The sequence below is a fragment of the Apteryx rowi genome, unplaced genomic scaffold (genome assembly GCF_003343035.1).
Source record: "Apteryx rowi isolate R43461 unplaced genomic scaffold, aptRow1 scaffold_107, whole genome shotgun sequence".
Classification (NCBI taxonomy): domain Eukaryota; kingdom Metazoa; phylum Chordata; class Aves; order Apterygiformes; family Apterygidae; genus Apteryx; species Apteryx rowi.
Window position 1 is genome coordinate 1,988,774 of NW_020447275.1, and position 22,032 is coordinate 2,010,805.

The 22,032-nt window shown below is 35.6% G+C and overlaps 1 protein-coding gene across 4 annotated transcripts; it reads right to left on the reverse strand.

Moving 5' to 3' along the window:
- Window positions 1-960: 960 nt before the first annotated feature.
- On the reverse strand, window positions 961-21,913 carry COPB1 (coatomer protein complex subunit beta 1). 4 transcript variants are annotated; one of them, XM_026070827.1, is made up of 22 exons: window positions 21,757-21,913; window positions 18,722-18,873; window positions 17,808-18,037; window positions 16,872-17,041; window positions 16,011-16,125; window positions 15,124-15,216; window positions 14,426-14,563; window positions 13,308-13,427; window positions 12,742-12,849; window positions 12,506-12,652; window positions 11,764-11,909; window positions 10,624-10,720; window positions 9,923-10,083; window positions 9,113-9,233; window positions 8,478-8,705; window positions 8,103-8,282; window positions 7,518-7,662; window positions 5,954-6,073; window positions 5,365-5,510; window positions 3,479-3,568; window positions 2,554-2,709; window positions 961-1,297 (listed from the first exon to the last, which is right to left on the reverse strand). In XM_026070827.1, exons 2-22 carry the CDS (start codon window positions 18,810-18,812, stop codon window positions 1,238-1,240), a joined length of 2,862 nt encoding a protein of 953 aa, XP_025926612.1. In that variant the 5' UTR covers window positions 18,813-18,873; window positions 21,757-21,913; the 3' UTR covers window positions 961-1,237. The 4 variants fall into 4 exon arrangements, with proteins under 4 accessions (XP_025926612.1, XP_025926601.1, XP_025926622.1 ...); XM_026070816.1 differs by lacking the exon at window positions 21,757-21,913 and having other exon boundaries at window positions 18,722-21,701; XM_026070837.1 differs by lacking the exons at window positions 13,308-13,427; window positions 21,757-21,913 and having other exon boundaries at window positions 18,722-21,701.
- Between the last annotated feature and the right edge of the window lie 119 nt (window positions 21,914-22,032).

Below are 22,032 nucleotides of genomic sequence, written 5' to 3' on the forward strand. Positions count from 1 at the left end.
TTTCACCACTGAGGCCTTAAATGCTTTAGGAACCAGCTACTCAGGATACTAGTTCTCTTCTGTCCTACTAGAGCAGGACCGCAGCTGTTCAACTTCTTTCAGTAGAACCTTCTGCCAACTGGAAGAGTACTGTTGGCTCCCGGGACGCTTCTGTAGAATTCATTGCTTGCAACAATTTAACAAATTCAGAATTAATGCTTAACAGATTCAGCTAAATATATTTTCAGTCTAATGGCTATATGTTTTAATCTACTGCTAAAATGGTGTTAACTCACTTCCACATCCTGACCTGAACTCCAATCACAATTCTTCCTTTTCCGAGACTTCCCCAACATGGTTCAATGCACTCGTTTTCAATGCAAGATCATAATCAGTTTGAATCCTTCCTTCCTGAGCTTACATATGTGGCTAATGGCTGCATTCACTGAAAATACTGCTTACATTGCTACAACTTTACTGTTGCACTTCGCTGTGTTTTTTGTATTCAACTAAAAAAATAAAAACACCAAGAATGTTATGTGTTACTCATGACAATAATGCTATTCTGAAAGTATTTCCTATTAGTAGTATTAGTATTAGTAATAGTATTTACTATTTGCTCGAAAGACCTGAATTTTGACAGTCTCCCTTTACATGCTATACTATACAATTTTAATACTACAACTTTGCCTGTGCCAAGTGATTACATTATTAAACCAACCATCTAGAAGATACAGCCTTTGATTTAGGTCTTTTATATATATACACACATACACACATATACATGTGTGTATACATATATTCTCCTAGATACATGAGAGTATTTTAAGAGTCACAGTCACAAATTCACACAATTCAGGACTAGCCATTCTTGTAAATACTTCAAGCAATTAAATACTCTCACTCCTTGGAGTGTCAAAATAACCCTGCCAGATATTCAGTAGTAATCAAATAATACAGAGTTTATAATTTAAAAACAAAACTGCACTGGCATAGATTTGTTTATTGTACTGTGAGCATCAGTATATATTAGAGACAAAGATGACAAATTCCAGGACACAAAGAAAAAAAATGGAGATTTAAAAATTTTGCTCTGTATCAATCATGGAGAACCTATAAATTATCTGCTGGAATGCATTCAGCTCAAAAGCTTGGCTTCTACAGTTATAGAACTTGAAGAATATAAGACGTTCTGGATCCCAAAAGCCACATACCTAAAGTTAAATTGTAAAAGACCCGAAAAGACATTATGCAAAATTTATAAACTTGTTTTCTTCTGAGACAAATTGATTTTATCTCCAAGACTGAGGGCCATTCCCTGTAAGGAAAAGAAAGAAGACATTCATGATGTTGATACTTTATAATCACTGTATCTGTATATAACAGAAATCTATGAAGCTAGTGGCATGGAAATTAAAGTATTTCTAACTGTTCATGTATTTATCTAAATTACAGTTCATACCTTTTTAACATCAGGTAAAGGCAAGATCTAAATATTATTATTATTATTGAATCAATGAAACTTAAATGAGCGTGCAACTACTAAAGCTCTGTCATCAATACTATAGGCAGAAGAGTAAAGAATTTTCAGCCATTGGATCCTTCATCAATTGAAAGTATGCTGCCACTAGATAAGTTACAACTGTCAAACCAAATACCGAAATTTAAGAGTTGAAAGACTTAGTGCTGATACCAACACTTGATACAAAAATGCTACAAAAAAATAATCGCATCACAGAATCATATTAACGTTGCACAGAAATGGAAGCAATCTCGAAAGAAACTGCACAAATCCACCTAATCAACAGCAGAATGATCTCAAGATGAGACTGACATATTTAGAGCTGGCATATTTAGGCCAGAATATTTTATTAAGGCAGTCTTATATAAAAAAGTCACTGTAAACATACCAGAAACATTAATTTAAACCACTCCAAAATCTTTACAATGACATCACAAACTGAATGGATTCTTTGACCTTAAAAATTGAGGAAACCCTTTATTGTATGCCATTTGAGACACTTCTGTTGGTATGTCACCTCTTTCATTATTAGACAGAGTTCCAAATTTGTATTTTTTTTTAGTCAGAAAGCCTAAGTTCTAAAATCCAAAGAAATCTCAAAGCAATTTTAGAAAATAATTCTATTTAAATAATTTTTTTAAAAATGTTTAATTCATTAAGAAACAGATCATGGAACCTCAGGGGGCATCTGCTCTTTATTTAAAAGCAAATCAAATGTAACATCCTATTTGCAGTGCTATGGATAAAATAAGGAAATCTTGGCCCAAAGGCCTATTTTATTAAAATGGACTGGCAGAGGAGATCTATAATATGTTTTTTGGGTATGATTACACCTAACTAGAAAGCCATTCTTCCCTCACAAAATGTAAACAAGTTTGTTTTTAAACTAAGGCTGAAGTTCCTATGTTCATCATCCCTGAAAATTTTACACTTACCTAATATTGTGAACTAACTGTAGTAGTACCAAAAAAGCTGTGAGTTTTTAGAGCATGCCGTACATTTTCTTAAAAACGATGAGAAGGAACAATGCTCTGAATAGAACCCACAGTTACCTGACTCTTTGCACGGATTCGTATGTGGCCAGTGACAGGAGCATCTGGTCCAAGATGAATTGGCTTTTCAATGCTGACATTGGCGAGTGCATCTTCTCCAAATATGGAACGTGCATAAAGATTGGCAGCCATAAAGCCGCAGTAACCAGAAAGTGCCTACAGAAAGGACATTTGAACTCTTTAGAAAGACCAAAATCCTTTAAATACATTTGATTCATTCTAGGTATAGCCAAGCAGATATCAGTGTTTAACATTTAAACCTCTGCCTTCATATACAGCATTTTGGAAGATGAGCAAATCACACAGTGGGAAACACTGATGACACTTTTCTAAATTAATTCTAAATTTTTAAAATTAATATTGAAAGAGATGTAATCTGTATTAGCCATTGAAACAAGAGTAATGGGTAATGGATATCAGAGAGCCTAAAGAAGCTAAATACCAAATAACTACTGTACATATAGTAGCTAATAGCTATTATGTTACATATTAATAATAAATAGCTATTATATATATATATATTTTATATATATATATATATATATAGCCTTACAGCAAAAAGGCTAAATAGCAAATAAAGATAAATTTTGACTGAGAAGGAAGGAACTCTGAGCTACCGAAAAAAATTGTACAAAAACACATGGTGCTATCAAAATATGTATTATAGCACAGCTACTACAAACTAAAACAAGCATTAATTATTTCTTGTCCAGCTGCAAAAAAATATGAACATAAGGAAGTGGCAAAGAATTCTGATAACATTAATTTCTTCTACTCTTTTCATAGCACTCATTTCAAAACTCTGAAATATATATACTGTTTCATATGGTAAACAAATATCTCTAATAACATTCATAAAAAATGTTAAACAATAAAGCACACAAACTAAAAAGGGTGTCTAAAAGCCTCCAAGCAAATAGCTCACCTTCTCTGGAGTCAGGCATTTCATATTGGTTGACTTCAGTATGTGCTGTAAGTATTCATTTAGATCAATGATATTTGTGTTCACTGTAACCTTCAAAAAGGGGAAAAAGTGCTATTACTTTAAACAGCACATCAGACATGTCTGAAATCACCTTTGCTTCGCAGCTCTAAAAGGAGATCACCACTACATTTCTCTTGAGAAACACCACATTCAGAAAGCTAGCTGTAAATCCTATGTGGTGGCACCATATGAAGTCTTCACCTCCTGTAATCCACTAGTTAAAAAAATTCATTTTTACTACTGTATCTTCTAAAACATATTAAGTGAACATGATACTCTGCTGAACACGTACATTCTCTGTTTCAGATAGTGTGTTTCTCATATGAATTTTAAGTTTATATTTTGCCTGAACAAAAGTGGTATCTACTCCAAAAGCTTATTTCTAAATGACTGATGCTAGGAATCACTTCATCCTTCATTGAAAAACAGCCTCCTTCAAGAAAAGGGAAGTTGTTCCATGAAACTACATTAGTACCTCTCATAGCTAAGGGTAACGAAGGACATTGTATCTATCTGAAATAAAACTGTAATTAAAATATTGGGGGGAAAAAAAGCATAATTTTACTTTGAAGTGCTTTGAAACTTCGATAAGCCAAAGTGCCTAAAGTTCCTTCATTGCCCTGGAAAAAGTAGGAGAGTCATAAGTAGCTAATTTATGTTATTTATTTATTTAGGAGGACTAAGCAAGTTGGCCCAGAGCTATTTAAATCAGGTAGAGTGGCTTGGAAATCAGGTTACTGCAGCTGAAAAGGGCTGCAGGGGCCAGTGTGTAGCACGTAAAAGAAGTATTTTTGGTTTTTATCTTTTGCTGTTAGAAACAACGCTCTCTTGGCTGTCTTGGCTTTCTCATACTGAAGACTGTGGGTCTTGATTAAATTGCCTTTTAATACATCTTTCGGGGGTAGTTTAATTCCTAAGGATCCATATATCATAGGATAAAAACTATTGTTCTCAAGTTCCCTTTGGGACACTTAAATTCAGTCTCAAGTTATACATGTAAATACATATAGCAAACAAGGCTAGAGTTTGTGTAAAACAGCTTTTTTTTTTTTTTTTAAATCATTGCTCTGTTGTATGAGAACATCTCCCCTCCAATCAACCTTTTTATAACAAGCCTGTTATTAACAGCTTGGGCATCCTCTAATGTTAGGTGTACCTGACATTTGTGCATTTTTTATGTAGCATCCATAAGTACTCTGGATGCTTCAGTCACATTGCAAAATTTAAAAAGTTATTCTGCTTGGAATCCATAGAAAATCCTGAAGTGCAGCACATCACTTCTGAGTTACGGTGTCTTCTATTTTGAAATGGAGAGACCAAGCAGTATAATTCTGCAGTCTCAGCAACAACTTACACATTATTATCTCTCCTTTGAACTGAAGTACACAGCAACCACTGAGCAATCTGGACAGCCTCTAGACAAGAGGTAAGACTCAACATACATAATACTTTTATAAAAAAAAATAAAAAAGCAAGATACTGCTTCACTAAGCTTGCAAAACAGAGAAGATGTCACTAAGAATGAGTTAATCGAGGCCAACATCCAAGGCATTTTATGGACTTTATGGATTCTTTCAAATACTAAAGCCACTATCTATATTTAGAAGATGATGGTACCTATTTCTACACAGACAATGTGCAGACACAGACGCAGCTAGAATTGTCTAGTCTTAGACACAATACAAACAACAATCACTTGCGTTACATAAGCATGTGAATGATGCTTATATCATAAGAAAAGATGCTGGTATGTGTCGATGTAAAGCAAAAAACAGAACTATGCCTCATCCAAAAGAGCCTCAAAATAACACAAACAGAAAACTAACTTTGTTTTCCCACTCAAACTCTGCCCACATCTGTCGGAACTCTGCATCCGTGCACGAAGCTGGCTGGATGTAATCCATAATGTCGATGTGAATATCACTGAGAACAACACAGTTTCTATCGCTGGCTGCTCCAGAGACATCATACACTGCAATATAAAACACAAACCACCTAATGTTTAAAAAAGTGAGTTTGCAATAAATAAGAGTACTCAATTACCATTCGCCAGTTAACAACAGTCAACATTTGTTTCAGCTCAGTGCTGGTCTCCATCCTCTTCTAGAGCATTACCAGTGTGGTAGAGCCTTTGAATTAAGATAGCTGGTCTTTCGGGCAAGACTGCTTAGCTCATGTTTTAAATTCAGATGCTTGGATCAAATGTCATGCTGATAATCATTCTAAAGATAGCATGCTCTACCATGACTTTAAATAAAAGTGATTTTTTTTTTTAATCATTACAAAAATATTAATACATTACAGACCATTTAATTTCCTCTTCCAGTATGAAGTGCTTTAAGTATTTATTTCTGAGCTCATTAAGCATCTAAGAAATGTTACACATTAATGTTGCACACAAAATTGTTTACTTACCAATATTACCGAAGATGATTCCATTTTCTGTTGAAGCAACCTTGACATTAGCTTTAATGTTTGCAAAATCATGTGGAGCAAGTGTCAGAGGAGATGGTTTTTCCACAAGTTTCAAGTCACCTGTTTAAAGAAATTGGGAGGATGGGGACAGAGAAAGTTACCAGTGCACACTGGGTTTAGCTTTTGGGTCACCATTCTTAATTTTCCTGCCATTCAATTCTAATGTCTATCGAGTTGCACTAAATCCCATAAAGGTATTGGGTTGTTTTATTTTTTTTCTTTACAATTTGCTATCTGTAAGACAAAATTTACCTTACTTAAAATATATATATAAATATATTAAAATATTAGTGTACTTATTCAAAATCCACTGAAAACAAATGAAAAAACTGTCTTAAACGGGCTTTGGATTCAGTCTAGTACAAATTTTTAACAAGCAGGAAATGGTTAATTCTACCTCTTGTGTTTCAAACACTAATAACACTGTAATGTCTAATCCCATTGCCAAGGGCCTCAAAAATGCGAAGTTCAATGTTCAGTATTATACGCACTAAGCTATTTACAGACAGGTCAAAGTATCACCATGATTTTGAATGTAATTGCTACAAGGAAACAATAGAGCTGTACTTTTCGAAATCCCTCAGCAAGCAATTGTAAAAGACACCTTAGTTCTATGAGAGTATTTCTTTAAGCTGTGCACTTTGATAATAAAGTATGAATGCATCAGCTCTACACACACAAAAGTGATGCAGCAAGTCAGTTTCTGCAAGGTATCAGTTATAAACTATACAATCCTGCCTTACTGAACTAATAAATGGACAGATGCACCCAGAAACTAAGTAATACAGTCATTCTGTTTATCATGAGGAAGTTTAGATCCCTCAGTCATGGTTACATCAATTAAAAATATATACAACACGTGTTGTCCTAGTATGTTGTAAACATTCTTCAACACTTGCCTGACAAACAATAAGATAACTAATAGGAAACCAGTTACTGTTCTTACATTATCTGCTCCAATACTGTCCCTAAAAGAAGTTAATGAAGCCTCAAGTGTTGTTCAAACATGCCCCTGCTACAGCTGTCGGCAGAAGAAATGGTTTCAGCTGAGTAAATGCAACATTTAGTACTTCCAGTTGAGTGCAGGAACCACCTACAGCAGATGGCTTTCCACTGACTGAGATTTGCTCCATACTGATCTGGAATTTGTCCTCTTGCTCTATGGTAACAGCACAGCAGGGAATAAGTGTATGAGAGAAAACTGTCCATGTTTCAGGAAGAGGAGAATGGAGAATAGAATACTATGCTATTTTTCTAGTGCAAAAGCATGAAAAAGTTCAAAATCTGATTACTGTTTATAACATGATAGTACTGTTAGCGCCAATAAATAAGTCTTCTATCATTTGGAAGAAAAAATATTTTCAAAGGCATGTGAAAATATCCTTTAAAAACAGCAGTTAGCTGGCAGAAAGTTTTAAGTATTTAAAAGTGTTCCAGCTCAGTGACAACACCCAGAACCTCATGGCTGCCTAACAGTTGCTCTGTTTCCACCAATATTCCTTACCTAGCGTGGCAAGTTCTAGAGTGCAGTTCTGCAGAGTGTCACTGGTCTGGTTTACTACAAGCACATCCAATACAATGTCATACTGATTGACGTGGACATATGCTTCTGCATAGACGGGGTCTGAGAAACCCGTCAGCTGAGTAACCTGTCAAAGAAAAGAATTGAAGGTATTTTTCCTCATAGTTCAGTGTTTTCAACATGTTTAAGTCAAACAATGAAAAACAAAACCACAGCACCTGGCAATAGTGTATGGCAGCCAGAGAAAGTGATTCTTAACCACCTGCGACCTACCTTCTCTCCTTAAAGTGAGCCTTACTGGGCTCTTTAGGCCAGCAAACAATCTTATTTCTTCTCTACATCCCAGAGGCTCAGCACTGACTCCCCTCCTTACTCTTTCCCTCTCATGTGAACAAGGGAATGCCTTTAAGGACAAAAGGGGTTTTTCCCTTTCTTCTCCTCATCCCAGTCAACAAATGCATAGGTCCTTCCAATCAACCAATATAATCAGTTTCATCAGTTCCAGCCTGCATCTCCAATAGTTGATCCTGTGCATAAGCACCAACTGACTTCTGACTTCTATATTACCTTATTAAGTTTGGATGCCAGAGGGTCAGCAGCCTCTTTCCTCTGTGTGTTTCCCATTGCTGCAAGAAGGCTGAGCTGAAACTGGTCTTCTTTTGAGCTCATTTCATTTTTAGCAGTAAGCTGCATGAAGGAAATGGGATCGTCTGGCTGAACTGTCACATTCCTCTTCTCAGATTCTTTCTGCAGAAAGACAAAGAAATATTCAAGAACTCATGATGAATACTATTCTTAATGCACAGTCAAATAATGACCTTACTGACTTACATACAATCAAATGGTGAAATTCATGAAGCTTCTGGGACCAGCTTGGATGTGAACATCAGTTTAAAAAAAAAAAATCCAGGTATTTATGATTACAAACTTATAACATCTCACCTTCTGGGAAAGTTTCTCTTCTTCTAGCTTGGCTGACAGCATATGAGAGAGGGACTGTCTGCATTCCTTGTTGAAAATATCATTCATGAGCGGAGAACACTCTGACAAAACTTTCAGACACAAAGAAATACGATCCACATCGTCATCTGTAATTGGCTTCTTGGGAAGAGAGGACTTTCCCAAATGGAGAATAGTGGCCATCAGCAACATAGCTTCAGCAATAAAGGACTGAGAAAGGGGAAAAAAGTAAAGAGAATGGAAAGAGGTTATTGCATTTTACATGGGTTTTACAGAAATACATATTTCTGATTTATTTCAGAAATGGATGCAAATTCATCGGATTCATAAAATATCTGAAAAAAGTATCTTTTTGTTAGTACTTGTGTAGAAAACAAGCAGCATGATTTAGACACTGTCTAGACACAGTGGCTGGAGAGCAGTAGCTCTTTTTGCAACCCAAACATCATTACTAACCAATCATGTAACTGGCACTTTATTTGGAACTTAACCCACCTCGTATCTGTTTAAAAACAAACAAACCAACCCCCCAAAACCCATACACAACAATTCACACACTCAACAGCAACAGCCAGCTCTTCTTTGTAACTACAGTGAAAATACAGTAGATGACTTACATTTTGTTTCTTCTTTTCCTGAACTAGCGACACATATCGTAAAGCAATCTTAGTTAAAGTTGTGGCAAGGGAAGCTGCAACAAAGAAGTCTCCATCAAGCAGGAATCCTCTTAACGGAGGTCTGCAAAGAAAGATGATCATCAGGAGACTAGTTTTGGAAGATACTCTTTAACATATATATCATATTCATACCTTAGCACCCAATACTGTACAAACAAAACAAACGTGAAAGGTCTCAGAAGAAGGTCTTTTTCTCCAGAAGGAAATACCTCTGTAAATACAGAGGTATTTACAAGTCACACAGCCAACTCCACACAGAATAGGAAGTCAAGTGAAAACTGTAAGGGATAATAATTTCTACCCACAATATATTTCATTGTAGCTCTGACGTGATAATGACCAGTCCAAACAAAGTAACTCAACTGCAGTTATTAAGAAAATATAACAATTGTTTTAGCTACCAATGAAGTAAAATATAGCAGACGTTAAACAGTGCACAGCAACATTAAGGAAAAAAACTCTCTTAATTTAAAGGCAATATTTCCATATCCAATTAAAATTGCAAAGGGACTTGATGCACAAAGAACAAAGAATCAGTTGGAATTTAGGATATCATAATGTCCTTTTTGATATATAATAATTGTTGATTACAATTCCCAAGCAATTATGCAACTTCTCATCAGATATCATCTACTTCAGATAATACCTTAAAAACAGGAAACCATCTCAACCACTAGCCATTGTATGAGAGAGAATATCACTCTTAAAATTAACCGAGTCACTGCTGGTCTAGTATGAAATCTTAGATACCTGTCTTCTTCCTTTTTGGCAGGTCGGGAACTACTGAGAGCACTCTGTGTTGCATAAGTGCCCATTTCTGTCACCAATTTTTGGGCTGGACCCACAGTCACTTCTTCTTCAGGTTTTAGCTCGCCAGCTTCTTTCTTGATTTCAGATTCTACTATCGGGATCTAAGAGTGATCAGGAAACAACTACTGTAATTTTAAAAAGCCATTTTTGTTGTGCAGAGGCTTTCATAAAAACTGTCTGTATTGTAAGGTCAATTACAGTGCAACAATTTGAGAGAATTTAAGGAGATATGTAGATATCGAAGTGTATACAGAAGCCTCCTTCCCCCGAATAAAGTTCATTTGCAACATTGTACAGAATGTCTTAGATACCTCTCAGAACTTCCCAGACTTAAAGCACTTAAAGCTGCCATAATTTTCTGAAATAAGAAATTTCTCATCTCCCCTCCTAAATATGAGGTAATCAGCTATCACTTATTCTGAGTATATGCTGACTACAGACATTCTACTTGAAAATAATTTAATTATGAATGCAAAACCCCATTTAATTTTTGCTTTAGATTTCTTGCACACACAATTACCTGTCACAAGTGCTCAAAACTGCCTTTTACCTGATTTTTAAAGTTTTTTTCTTAGATAACACACTGTATATAGTAGTAAAACCATAAAAAGCTAGTCTAACAAATAACAAAACAAACACACCTCTCCTAGTGATCTGCGAACTTCTGTCATTACACTTTGTATATCTTCTTTTGTACTGCAATATTCTCCAAGGATCCATAAAGCTCCTCGATAAATCCTAAGATAAGAACAGTAACACAGTAATGTTTTCATGATACACTGACATTAGCATCAAGGGAAGTGATTTATGGTCAGGTGGTAAATGCCATCCTCAATAAATTCAAAAGGATATGAGTGACAGAACAGAAAAAATATTCTGCTTGCAGCATATTAAATAAAACGTAGCAAGTTTGATCAAAAACACTCATCCTTTCAGCCTTACTAAACTAATGAACAAGTACATCAAATAAGACATATTGTCTGCTACGAATTTATTCCTGGGTTAATCTTGATATTCATAAAAATAAAATTTATTACAATCATAAAAAGTAACTCTATTTTAACTGGATAAGGTCAGATGTAATTTTTATAATTAAGACAGACTAACTTTTCCATCATGTAGGACAATGAACAACGGGAAGACAAATGAAGATTAAGGAGATTACCACTGTTTCAGTTTTTTGCCGCTTAATGAGAGCATGACAGAGCTAGGATTTCAATACATAGCGTACTCTGAAAAATGGTAAAGTGCTGTCCTGATACAGAATAGTTCTCTTTATATGACTGAACCTATGCAGATTCATCAGAAAGTCAAGTTTCTAGTGCTCTGAAAGATACTAAAGACGCTTTGCAGATTATATATGTTAAGACTGGGTTTTCTGACAAATGTCCAGTAAGCATTTCCAGTTTCCTTCAAATGCAAATTTCTGCTGCAATAATCCCTTCATAACTCCATTTTAACAAATACATCACTTTCGGGTTTGCCTTCATCAACAGTGATGCTCTCTAGCAAATGGAAACAGAATTAACAATTGCATCATAAAAATGAAATTTGAGTCAATTTATTTCATTCAATGCAACAAGCACCCAATATAGTTTTGTATAAATAGGCAGGAGGAATGCTGTACCTAGAAGTCAGCTGTCCCCTAGAATATCTCAGCTTCAGTTATTCTTTTGTGTGGCTCAGTAGTAGGGATTTTGGAACAGCTAGAATATATGTAATGACAATATACATGCAATACAGTGCTTCAATTTTGGACAAAGATCATATTTTGGACTCACTTGACAGATTTAATAGCGTGAAAGACTTCGAGCATCTTCTCAACAATAAGAGGTCTGAGGTTATCAAACCGCTGGATTGCTTCACGCACAAATTCCAAAACATCAGCAGCTGCTGCTTCATTATTATCACTAAGAAACTCCATCAGCTAGCACAAAAGAGTGAACATGAGCACAAACAGCAACACAGTTGCATAATTTGCAAGAGATCACATGCTTCACAGAAGTTATTATAGTATCAAACAGATGAACACAGACAGGAAGAACAGGAAGGAATAAGAGAAAAGACTCATTTAATTTAAATTTAGTCTCAAAATTATATTATGTTCATACAGTAATATTTTCTTTCTACATTCAGAAAAATAAGACTGTTCATATATCTCATTAAGCAAAGCTAAAAATCAAACAAATTATGAAAAAAAGTCCTGTACATTCCAATCAATTATCATAATCCCAAAATTTTTTTAAACAAAGATTATCGTGCTTTCAAGTAGAGGTACTTTTCAGCTAATGTTCTTCAAGAATATTTAAAAATAAAAGTTGCAGAAGATGAATAACTACAACATCAAAAGTCCTACAGTTCTTAGGGCATTAAAATTAATATAAAATAATATTAATAAAAATAATATAGTGTAAACCCATCATTAGAAACATGGCTTCAGCTATGCTTTTGTGGGGGAAGGTAGCAAGGATTTTGGTACAGTTAGAACGTATTTAATGAAAATCTAATTAAATGTTTGCATACCACTGGAATAACATTTGCAGCCATATCTGGAAACCGAACACTACAGGAATGCAATGTACGAACAAGCAGCTGTCTGTATTTGTCAGTATCTTCATGCTCTGTCACATTATTAGTTTTAATCACTTCTTTCTTCAGAACAATCACCAGCTATAGAAAAGATCAAATAAAATTGAAACAAACCACATATTTTTCCAAAGAACAGAAGTGTAATGAAACATAAATAATATATATTTTACCTCCTCCACATTTCTTGAAGAGACAAGATCCAGAGCTAGCTGAAGGGTTTTTTTGCGCACTTCCAAATCAGGGGTACTCAACACTCTGAGGATGTCCATAACCAAATCCTGCAACAATAATGAAATACTAACTACTTTGTTGCTTTAAGTGACTTGCTTTTCATGCAATTCTAATTTTCAGTCCTCAATGATTTTCAAAGACTTTATGGATACTTAATATATAAGTTACTGATACATAACTGGCAAGATATCCTACATATGCATTAAAAAATTTCACACTGCTCATTTAATACATTATAATATTTACATAAAGTCTATTGTGCAAGCTATACCATTAAACCTTATAATCGAGACAGTATTTGTCATTGTTAGTTCTTATGCAGGAAAATAAAAGCAGCAAGTCTAAATGTAAAATACCATCCAGCTGTTTTTAACAAACGTACCAACAGAAGGTTTAAACTTCAGAAGTATATTAAGTATATTTTTCCCTATACGACAACACCTGGAAGTGGTTTGTTTGTTTGTTTGTTTCAATAAGCTTGCAGGAAAATAGAGAGATAACATACTTGTAACACTCGTTCATGGGAGGGATGCTCCTTTAGTTCAACCAACCGATCCAAAACAATTAGTTTCACATTATTATCACTCTCTTTAATTATTAAATCTATGTAGCATTGGGCAGCTGCCTAAAATAAAAAAAATTAAATACTTGAAGTAATGGAGAAAAGGGCAATTTCTGAGAGAAATTCAGAAAAAGGTACCTTCTACATTGTTACTAAAGCAACTGCTCAAGAATTGGGAAGAGAAATGAACCAGAAAGACAGTCTTTAAAGCTTTATGGTCAATTGTAAACGTGACTCCACCAGTTCATGACAAAAATGGCACAGGAAAGCTCACAATGGTATCAGCTTACAATACACAGACTTGATTTCAAAGTCAAGGGAAGTTATAAAGTTAAATTTTCTGGTGTGCTTTGGGTCAGCTCTTATAAGTACACAACTGGACATGAAAACTAATTCAAAACAGTAGCCAGTGTTAGCATATCCAGATATAGTTTTAATGACAGCTTCTAGGTGCAACATTCCCACTCAACAAATAAAACTGCAAGAACATAAGAATTAATTCTCCCTCTGATCTATTTACAATGCTTTTGATATCAATCTAAATGGTATATTCTATTTTTAAAGTTTCTTTACAAGTTTAAAATTTCTATGTAGTCTGAAATAATCAGCTGTATAAACATAAATCTAGGAACACAAAGGTCAAGCAGTAATCTTAAATGTGAACCTTCTCTGCATTATATTTTCATCCTGATCTAGAAAGGATCACATTTATGAGTAAAGCAAGTCATTCAATCTCTGTAAATCTTCAGCATTAGTCTGCTTGGCTAAGCATGCCAAGAAGAATGCAGGTTGGCATTCGCTATTGTGATAGTTTGCAGTGTTCAAACTTGTTCACTACCAAATGATATGAAGTCCACTAGTCACAGGCCTGCAAAATACTCTTGGTCATTCTTTTTGTTGACCAATATAGATAAGAGATATTATAAAACAGTGATTCACATGTGATGTGTCAAACACCTCATATTACAAAAGTCTTTAGTCTTTCAAAGTATCAACATACAGCATACAGTATTCCAGTGCACTAAATACTACTGAAACGTCTGAAAACATTTCTCATATACCTTGATTGCTGTTGGTGCACTGGAGAGCGTAACTAGTGTTCCTGCAGCTTCATATTTCACTGCAGGACTTGATGACTGCAATAAATTGTAAATGCACCGAATAAACCGAGCTCTCTCTGATGGATTTGCATGACAGACCTAGGTTAAAGGAAAAAAAAGAAAAAAAAAGTTAGCCTATAAAAAAAAAAAAAAAAAAAAAGCAACCGCATAGTTTAACTGTTTAACTATCCTACTACCAGGAGAAAATAAAGCAAATGGTGACAAACTTTTGGGGATTAGAAGTGTCATTCACAGTTGCAAAAAGCTATTTACAAAAGCTATTAAAAAACTATTATTGACAATTCTGTGCAATGCTGCAAAGTCTTAAAACTTCGATTCAAAAGGAAGAGTATATATATCCTCAACTAGCTTTTTTAACAGATGTCCTGCACAGATAAACAAAGAACAACAGTTTGATAATATACAGTTCATGACATGGCAAATCAGATGAGACACATTGCTCTATACTCTGCATACGTGAGCAGTTTATTAAGAAACAAATTATATTCAGCTCTACTAGAGCAATGACACATCCCCAACATGGACCAAGTGCTAGCTAAAATTCCTTTTCCAGTGGTGTCCCATCCCTTCTAGAAAGCGGTCTAATGTAAGCTAAAATGCACATTTATTCTAAGCATGCCACGATGTTTTCCTTTTACCTTATAAATTAGTTCAACAATAACCAACTGCAATATGTCGCCAAATGTCTGGACTTGGTCAATGCAGGTACTCAAATAATCCAAAGCTCGATCCTACACAAATAAAAAAAAATTATTCTTAATTATTCAGATGAGTTTTCTCACTCAGCTGTATTTTAAAGCAATTTTTTTAAAATCAAAATGTAAACCAGCACATATTCAACTCCTCAACTTGCAATTTAAAACAACTTACACAATAATATATCAAAATAAAATGGCAAACCTTAAGAGCAAAATAATCCATTTTGCCTATGGATGGGGGAAAACAAACAAAAAAAGACAGACACACAAAAAAATACAAACCATGAACCTAATGCAAACCAGGCACAAAAGACAATTGCCTGTATAACAAATAATCCCAAATAATAAACAGAAATTTCTTTCTCATGTGACTATAAAACTTACAAAGCAGGAGGTAAAGGAACACTTCTCAGTCTGGTCAGGCTCATTTGGCAAAATTACTTATAGTTTTCAGCACCAATATGTGCCTTTTCCAAATACAGCAACTGCACTATTTAAACAAAGACAGTACTAAAGACGTATGTTAACTTATTCACAGTTAGAAATATTACACAGGTGTGCTAACACCACCATGTATTGTAGTAGGTATTCCATCGGGGAGAGTATCTTCAATTAAGTTTTTAAAAACTTCCAACTTTTCAACTTTAAATATTGGTACTACTCTGATTCTTGCTTCAAATTTCTTTACTTATTTCTTGCTCATAGTTTTTGCTCATAGTTTTAATAGACAATTAGTTAAACTGTGTTTACTTAGTAGTACCTTAGTTTATCAGCAAGTAGGTTTTCAAGTATTTAAACCAAATGAGTTAAAGGACAAGTATCCTTACCTGATCTGCGTGAATTAGCATCATAAACGCATTTCTTTTGCAGCTTGCATCCTTCTCATTTACCAAGAAATCATGGATCAATTCAGGAGCATCAGGTATAAGATGTTCAAAATTTCTTAAACAAACAAAAAACAAAACACATAATTAAAAGGACTATTATCAAAGGGCAGAGCCTAAGGCTTAACTGCATATCTTCCAGACAAGTGTTTAAAAAAAAAAAAAAAATTTCAAACAGCATAAAACAAATCATGAGACATAGCTTTTGTGTAGTTACTTGAAACTGTGAACAGATCCAAGGAACTAAAAAAAAAAAACAAAAACAAACAAACAAAAAAACCCTACAACCGTTTGCTGTCATGACAGTTAAGATATTATCCCACCAGTGATTTTGGTTTAATGGTAATGTTCACACTGTTTAGGTAAACAGCTGCAACAATGCTTCAGTATGTAACTGCAGTAAATTATTACATGAAGAATGTCTCACTTCAAATAAATAACATATATCCATATTCTTTTAAAGATTCTTCTATATTTATAGTTGTGGACAAACATTGCTATTAATGTTTATATCATTAAGAAAGGTATTTGCCCAGACAAATTAACCTGCAGCATGAGGACCTCAGTCATACTTGAAAAAGCAACAGCAATACCTTTCACTTTTCCAAAGAAGTCCATCAGATGGAGGAGGGGATGAAGAGGGGGGAGAACACCCTTCCTCCTTCCCTTCCCACCCCCCCCAATTAACAGTGACTTATATTGCTGTCCTTGATAGACATTTATGAGATCTCCAAAACTATCTAGGTCACCAAAGTTAGCCTTGGTCTTCTGCCTCCAAAGCTATAAATAGTTTCTGGCATTTACCTATAAATTGTGTAAATTGCAAGAACTGCATTTCTGCGCACGTAGCTATGACGATGTTCTAAACATGCACGAATGGCTGGCATCAAAGGCTCCAACAATTCTGCTTCTTTCAGCTTACAAAGAAAACGAAGAGTAGAGCCTCGGATAAATTCATTTGGGTGCTGAAGATCCTAAAACAAATAAGAAGCATACCTGAAATGCCAGACTCTACAAGCTAGTTAAGTTCAGATGAATGTACTTGCTAGCCTTTTCCCACACCAATCCTTTCCATGGTACAAATCCCAAATATCAACAAGGACACCTCATTGTCTTCTCATGAAATACCTTCTCAAAACACTGCTGTGCCAAAATCTTTAAAAAAAAGTATTTCTGTGTAGTAAATTTTACAAAATTGGGGGGTGGGAGGGGGTGCTGCATTGTGTTTGTTTTCTCTGATGACTCAAACTGTGGAAGCTCACGCTGCAGGCATTCCTGCACAATGGATACTAATCTCTAGTGAATATAATGAACTAGTGTTTATCTGCTTCCCATCGATTCCCACAGAACTTGCGGAACCTTATTATCTTTGTGAAGCAGTGTCACAAACAGACTACAAATGAAGTTATTCCAAAAGTAATGTGTTTCTTTTTATGACCCAAGACTTGTCCCAAAACACCATGGAAAGAGTAGTCACCCCTCATCTTTGAAGTTCACTAACTTGGAAAGTAAGAGTACTAAATCTTTCTTTAGTAATAATAGTAAATGACCACACAAAATTCCTTGGTAGTAAGTTTGTTAGTTATCTAAAAGTTATCCAGCTCTGAAACAGTGAGACAAAGTGGTTAGGAAGCAAACACAGAGCATATACCATTTTTATATATATATTAAAAAAGTAACACAAAATGATATACTTTTTATAAAGATCCAGCATGTGACCATAAGCAATAAACAGGCTACCTTTCTATATGCATCGCATACAAGGATCATTTCTTGCAAAAGCCTGCCATCTGGAGTGGTCTTTGGAACTATCTCCCAAAAGACCAGAAGCAGTTTTTTGATGGTATGATCTTGGAGAGGCAGTACAAAACGTATAATGGTCATAAGTAGTCCAGGTAGTTTTTCACCATTTAGAATCATAATGATTACTTTCTTCAAAGCTTCTGTTTTCAACTTGACATCTCCTTTTTCTAGAAAGGATGGAAAAATTCAAGAATGCAAGTCACAGTAATTATGAAATGAGAAAGTTAGAGTTTTTAAATCTAACAGAAGATTAATCTTTGATGTCAGAAGATACAAACTCCCTCTTAAGGAATGCAATATAACATCATCAATAAAATTCATCCCCTTAGTTCTGAAAGAATAAAGAGGTAGCAGGAGATACTTAAAGAATAAACCCAGAGTTCAGATTTAATTGCAGATCAACATATTAGAATTAACTGAGTTCAACAAATTTTGCCACTAAACAGCATTTTATACCAGGATACTATGCACTGTGATGTTAGAGACATACTAACACCGGCACTTCTGCAAGCAAGATACAGTAATGCACTGAACAACAAGCGATAAAAAGATTTATATCACTGCATTACGTAAATCTACCTGAGCATACTTCAAACTGAAGGACAGAAACAGACTTCAAATTTTTGCAGAGACCAAGGAGAAAAAAAAAAACAACCCACATAATAAGTAGATAAATATCACAATGTGTTTCTCAAAGCACAGCAAAGAGAGGAATTTATACATTTCAGAAATCAACAAAATAAAAATCAAATAGACTTGCTGGAGTTCTAAAATATAAACAGTATTCTAGGAAAGGTATAATGAAAGAAAGTTAGCATTATTCAACCTTCAAACCATAGTTCATTACTTGCCTAGGTCATTTTTTAAGCTGATTTCAGAAGGTGGCTCTGAATCCATTGGAACATTGATTAACGTGTAACACACGTTCTCTGCAGCAGTCATTGTTCTTGGTTACAAATGTTTTCTCAAGAGAAGAATTATTTTGACACAAATGTCAGACAACCTAAAAACAAGGAAACAAAATCACCCCAAAGTCAACAGATTTTATTAACAAGCAGCACAAAAGTGTCTCGCAACTTTATGATTTCAAGGAAGCACTGGGTTTCTCAAAAAATAAAAATAAAAAAAAAAATCACATTCAAAAGCCTTCTCAATGTTTTATTACACTACATGTTCCTGTTAATATAAAATAATTAAGTAAGAATATGAAATTTCCCAAAGTAATGGCCAAAACAAAATAAATCTTTCCAATACTTAGGGTCCAGTTAGAGACGCCTGAAGTGTATGGGCACCTGATTGCCACTGAATGGATACGGCAGCTTTTCCCTTTTCTACTCACCCCTCTGATCCTGGTCATATGTTCCCACTGTTTTCCTTGCACACCTGTGGCCCTCCAGGGCACTGGAGTGCAAGGGCTCAACTTTTGACTTAACCTGCAAAATCAACCTGAAGAACACCACAACAAAAAAGGGAAGAGTTTTCTTCTCATTTAACAAGATGAATCAGCCCATGAAGGAAGTTTTGAAGATGAGCGTGAGATCCAACAGAGCAGAAACCAAGGACAGAAGGGAGAACATGACGGAGAGAAAAGCAGGATTGCCCTGTTACCTGCTAAAAATCATTAGATCAGCTCAACACTACTCAACTGCTCCTCTAGTCACTAATAGGAGAAAAGTAAGTATTTGTATGGAGAAAAAGTACTAGAGGATTACAGTCCACTAAAGGTGCTATGTAGCTGACAATTCAGATAATAAAGCGAATAATTAACTTCAATCTTCATTTTCCTTGTTTGTCACTTCCTTTTGTAATACACTTTTGTGATTAATTTTTTTTTTATTCCATTCCTAAGTAATTTAATATGCTCAAGTTTGAGCTTGGTCACTTAACACTCACTATGATACCATACAGAAGTGCACGGTAAAAAAAATTACTTTTCATTACATGGCCAACTTTGTATTTTCTACAGAAGTTCAGAGAAAAAACTACTTTCTACATGCATTTACCGCAACTAATTTTCTTGAAGTCTGAGATTGATGTTAACAAAACATTAAAACAGGGAAAATGGCTTTTTACTTTAAAATACAATACTATGTATGACTCAGAATATGTATAAAAATACACACTTGTTTATATAATTATTGCTACTAAATAATAATAGGACCAAGTGAATTAAATGATCCCCATCACAGGTTGTGATTTTCATGACAGATTAAAATGCTAAACTCTCCAATTTAAGGTTACACTTTCACTGCAGATCACTTTCAGCACTTGAAAGAATCCTCTGAAGTTGGACAAACACAAGCAGGGTCCTAGCGCCATGACACAAAGCCTTCAACAACATGCCAGTTTAAGAAGTTACTGCCTGGGGACACCAGTTCCTACCCCACATCACCTCTTCACCTGTGCTGAGGCAACTTTTGAGATGTGAACCCTGTAAATCCACCACCCCCACTTTACTTTTAAAGCAGTAAGAACAGCAAGCAAGAACAAAAAACAGTCCAGTTCAAAGCACTGCCTCTCTGACAAAAGAGGAGGCAAAGTGGGCCAAGGAGTCAGGCATCTGAACAAATGGATGAGAAACTCCACAAGCTGATACCGGAAGCAAAGTCCCTTTTCTTATCAAACAGCCAGCTGAAGAATCTCAGCCTAAACAGTTAGCAGGGAAGTTCTGCTAACTTGGGCTGTAGCCTCTTTTTTGCCTCAGAGGCTCACAAATTTGAGTAAAAAGCACCACTACTCCCAAGCTATGAGAAAAGAACACAATGAGAACAGCATCACAAATTCTACTACTACAAAAAAAGGGTTCTAACACAACATTTATTTTTGAAAGCTTCTTTCTGTTATGAATTTTATACTTTTAAGGATTAAATCCTTCAAGCTCATTGTTTCTCTACAAACATCTACATAAATAATCCTGGTGTTTTTCAGAAACAATAATTTTCTTGCTTCAGCAGCAGCTTTTGTCCTCTATCCCATTCCCTTAGCCAGAGCTCCTGCCTCAAAGCTCTGCAACTAGCATCTTCATCTCTATCAGCCTCATCAAACAGACAATAAACCACAGCTGTGAGAAAAACAGATAAAGTATCTTTCCTTATAGAAAGATCCCAACTGCAGAAACTTCCTCAAAAATCACAGCAAAATAGATCTCTAAAGCAGGAAACATGGACCATCTCCTAGGCTCTGAAAAGTGGCAGTGAAGGGAAATTCTTAAAATACAGAGCTGGAAGACTGGGCAATGAGGACAACAACCAATTCTTCTTCATAGAGAGGCATCAAGCCTTGGAACCAGCGTCTCCCCAATCAAAATTTCATCTTACCAAGAATGCCCCAGATAAAGAAGAAAGTAGATGCTACTCGACTTCCCCCGCAATAAAATCGGACAATACCCACATTTGCGTAAGGAAATTCAGTCACACAATTTCCAATACATGCACAGGAAGACAAAGAGAACATGCCTGCTCTCCCACTACAGCAGCCTTGAGAAGCAAATGAACCCCTACAGAAGTTAAACATCAGTCATGGTGCTGGGAGAATTACAACTACAGAATTTCACTTTAAGTTTTAGCTATTAATATTGCCTGACCACAGAATTTTGTATTCAGCTATATACTTTCACTTAGCTTTACAGAACAGAGTTAAAGACTTGTGAAGTCCAGAACTCTGTACAGGACGTTAAAGAGCTACCTCATAAACCAAAACCCTAACAAAGCATCATTTTACCTCTGCACCACCTGCAAAACAGAACATAAAAGCTTTTATTAAAAAGAAAAACACGAGTAAGTTTATAGGTTTCTCTCCTCACTTTCCAGGTGACTAGCTCTTGCTCGAAACGCCAAACGCATTTAACTATGATTTTAAACTGTTTAGTTTTTATTCTTTTTCTTACCATTCCTGTGAAAAACTTAGAGACACAAAACACGGCAGCAATACCCCATTTCCCTGGGAGACCGCGCCCCACCGCACACAGACACGAGCGAGGTGACCCCGAGCCGCTGCAGAGACGTGCGCGCTGCTTCGTTTGAGCGCCGTTAAGGCACCGCGAGCTGGGGCCCTGCGGCCGCCTGCCAGGCGCTCCTCCGAGGGGCCCCAGGAAGGCCCTGGCCGGCCCGCCCCGAGGCCTCGGGCCGGGAGGCCCCGCGCCGGCGGCCGCGGAGCAGCGGGA

Coding starts and splice junctions, on each gene's coding strand:
- COPB1 (XM_026070827.1), bottom strand. CDS start 18,812: ATGACTGCTGCAGAGAACGTGTGTTACACGTTAATCAATGTTCCAATG. Junction 13,428..14,425: donor GTGCACCAACAGCAATCAAG/GTATATGAGAAA, acceptor TTTTTATTTTAG/GCAGCTGCCCAATGCTACAT. Junction 7,663..8,102: donor TGGCATCCAAACTTAATAAG/GTAATATAGAAG, acceptor TTTCTTTGACAG/GTTACTCAGCTGACGGGTTT.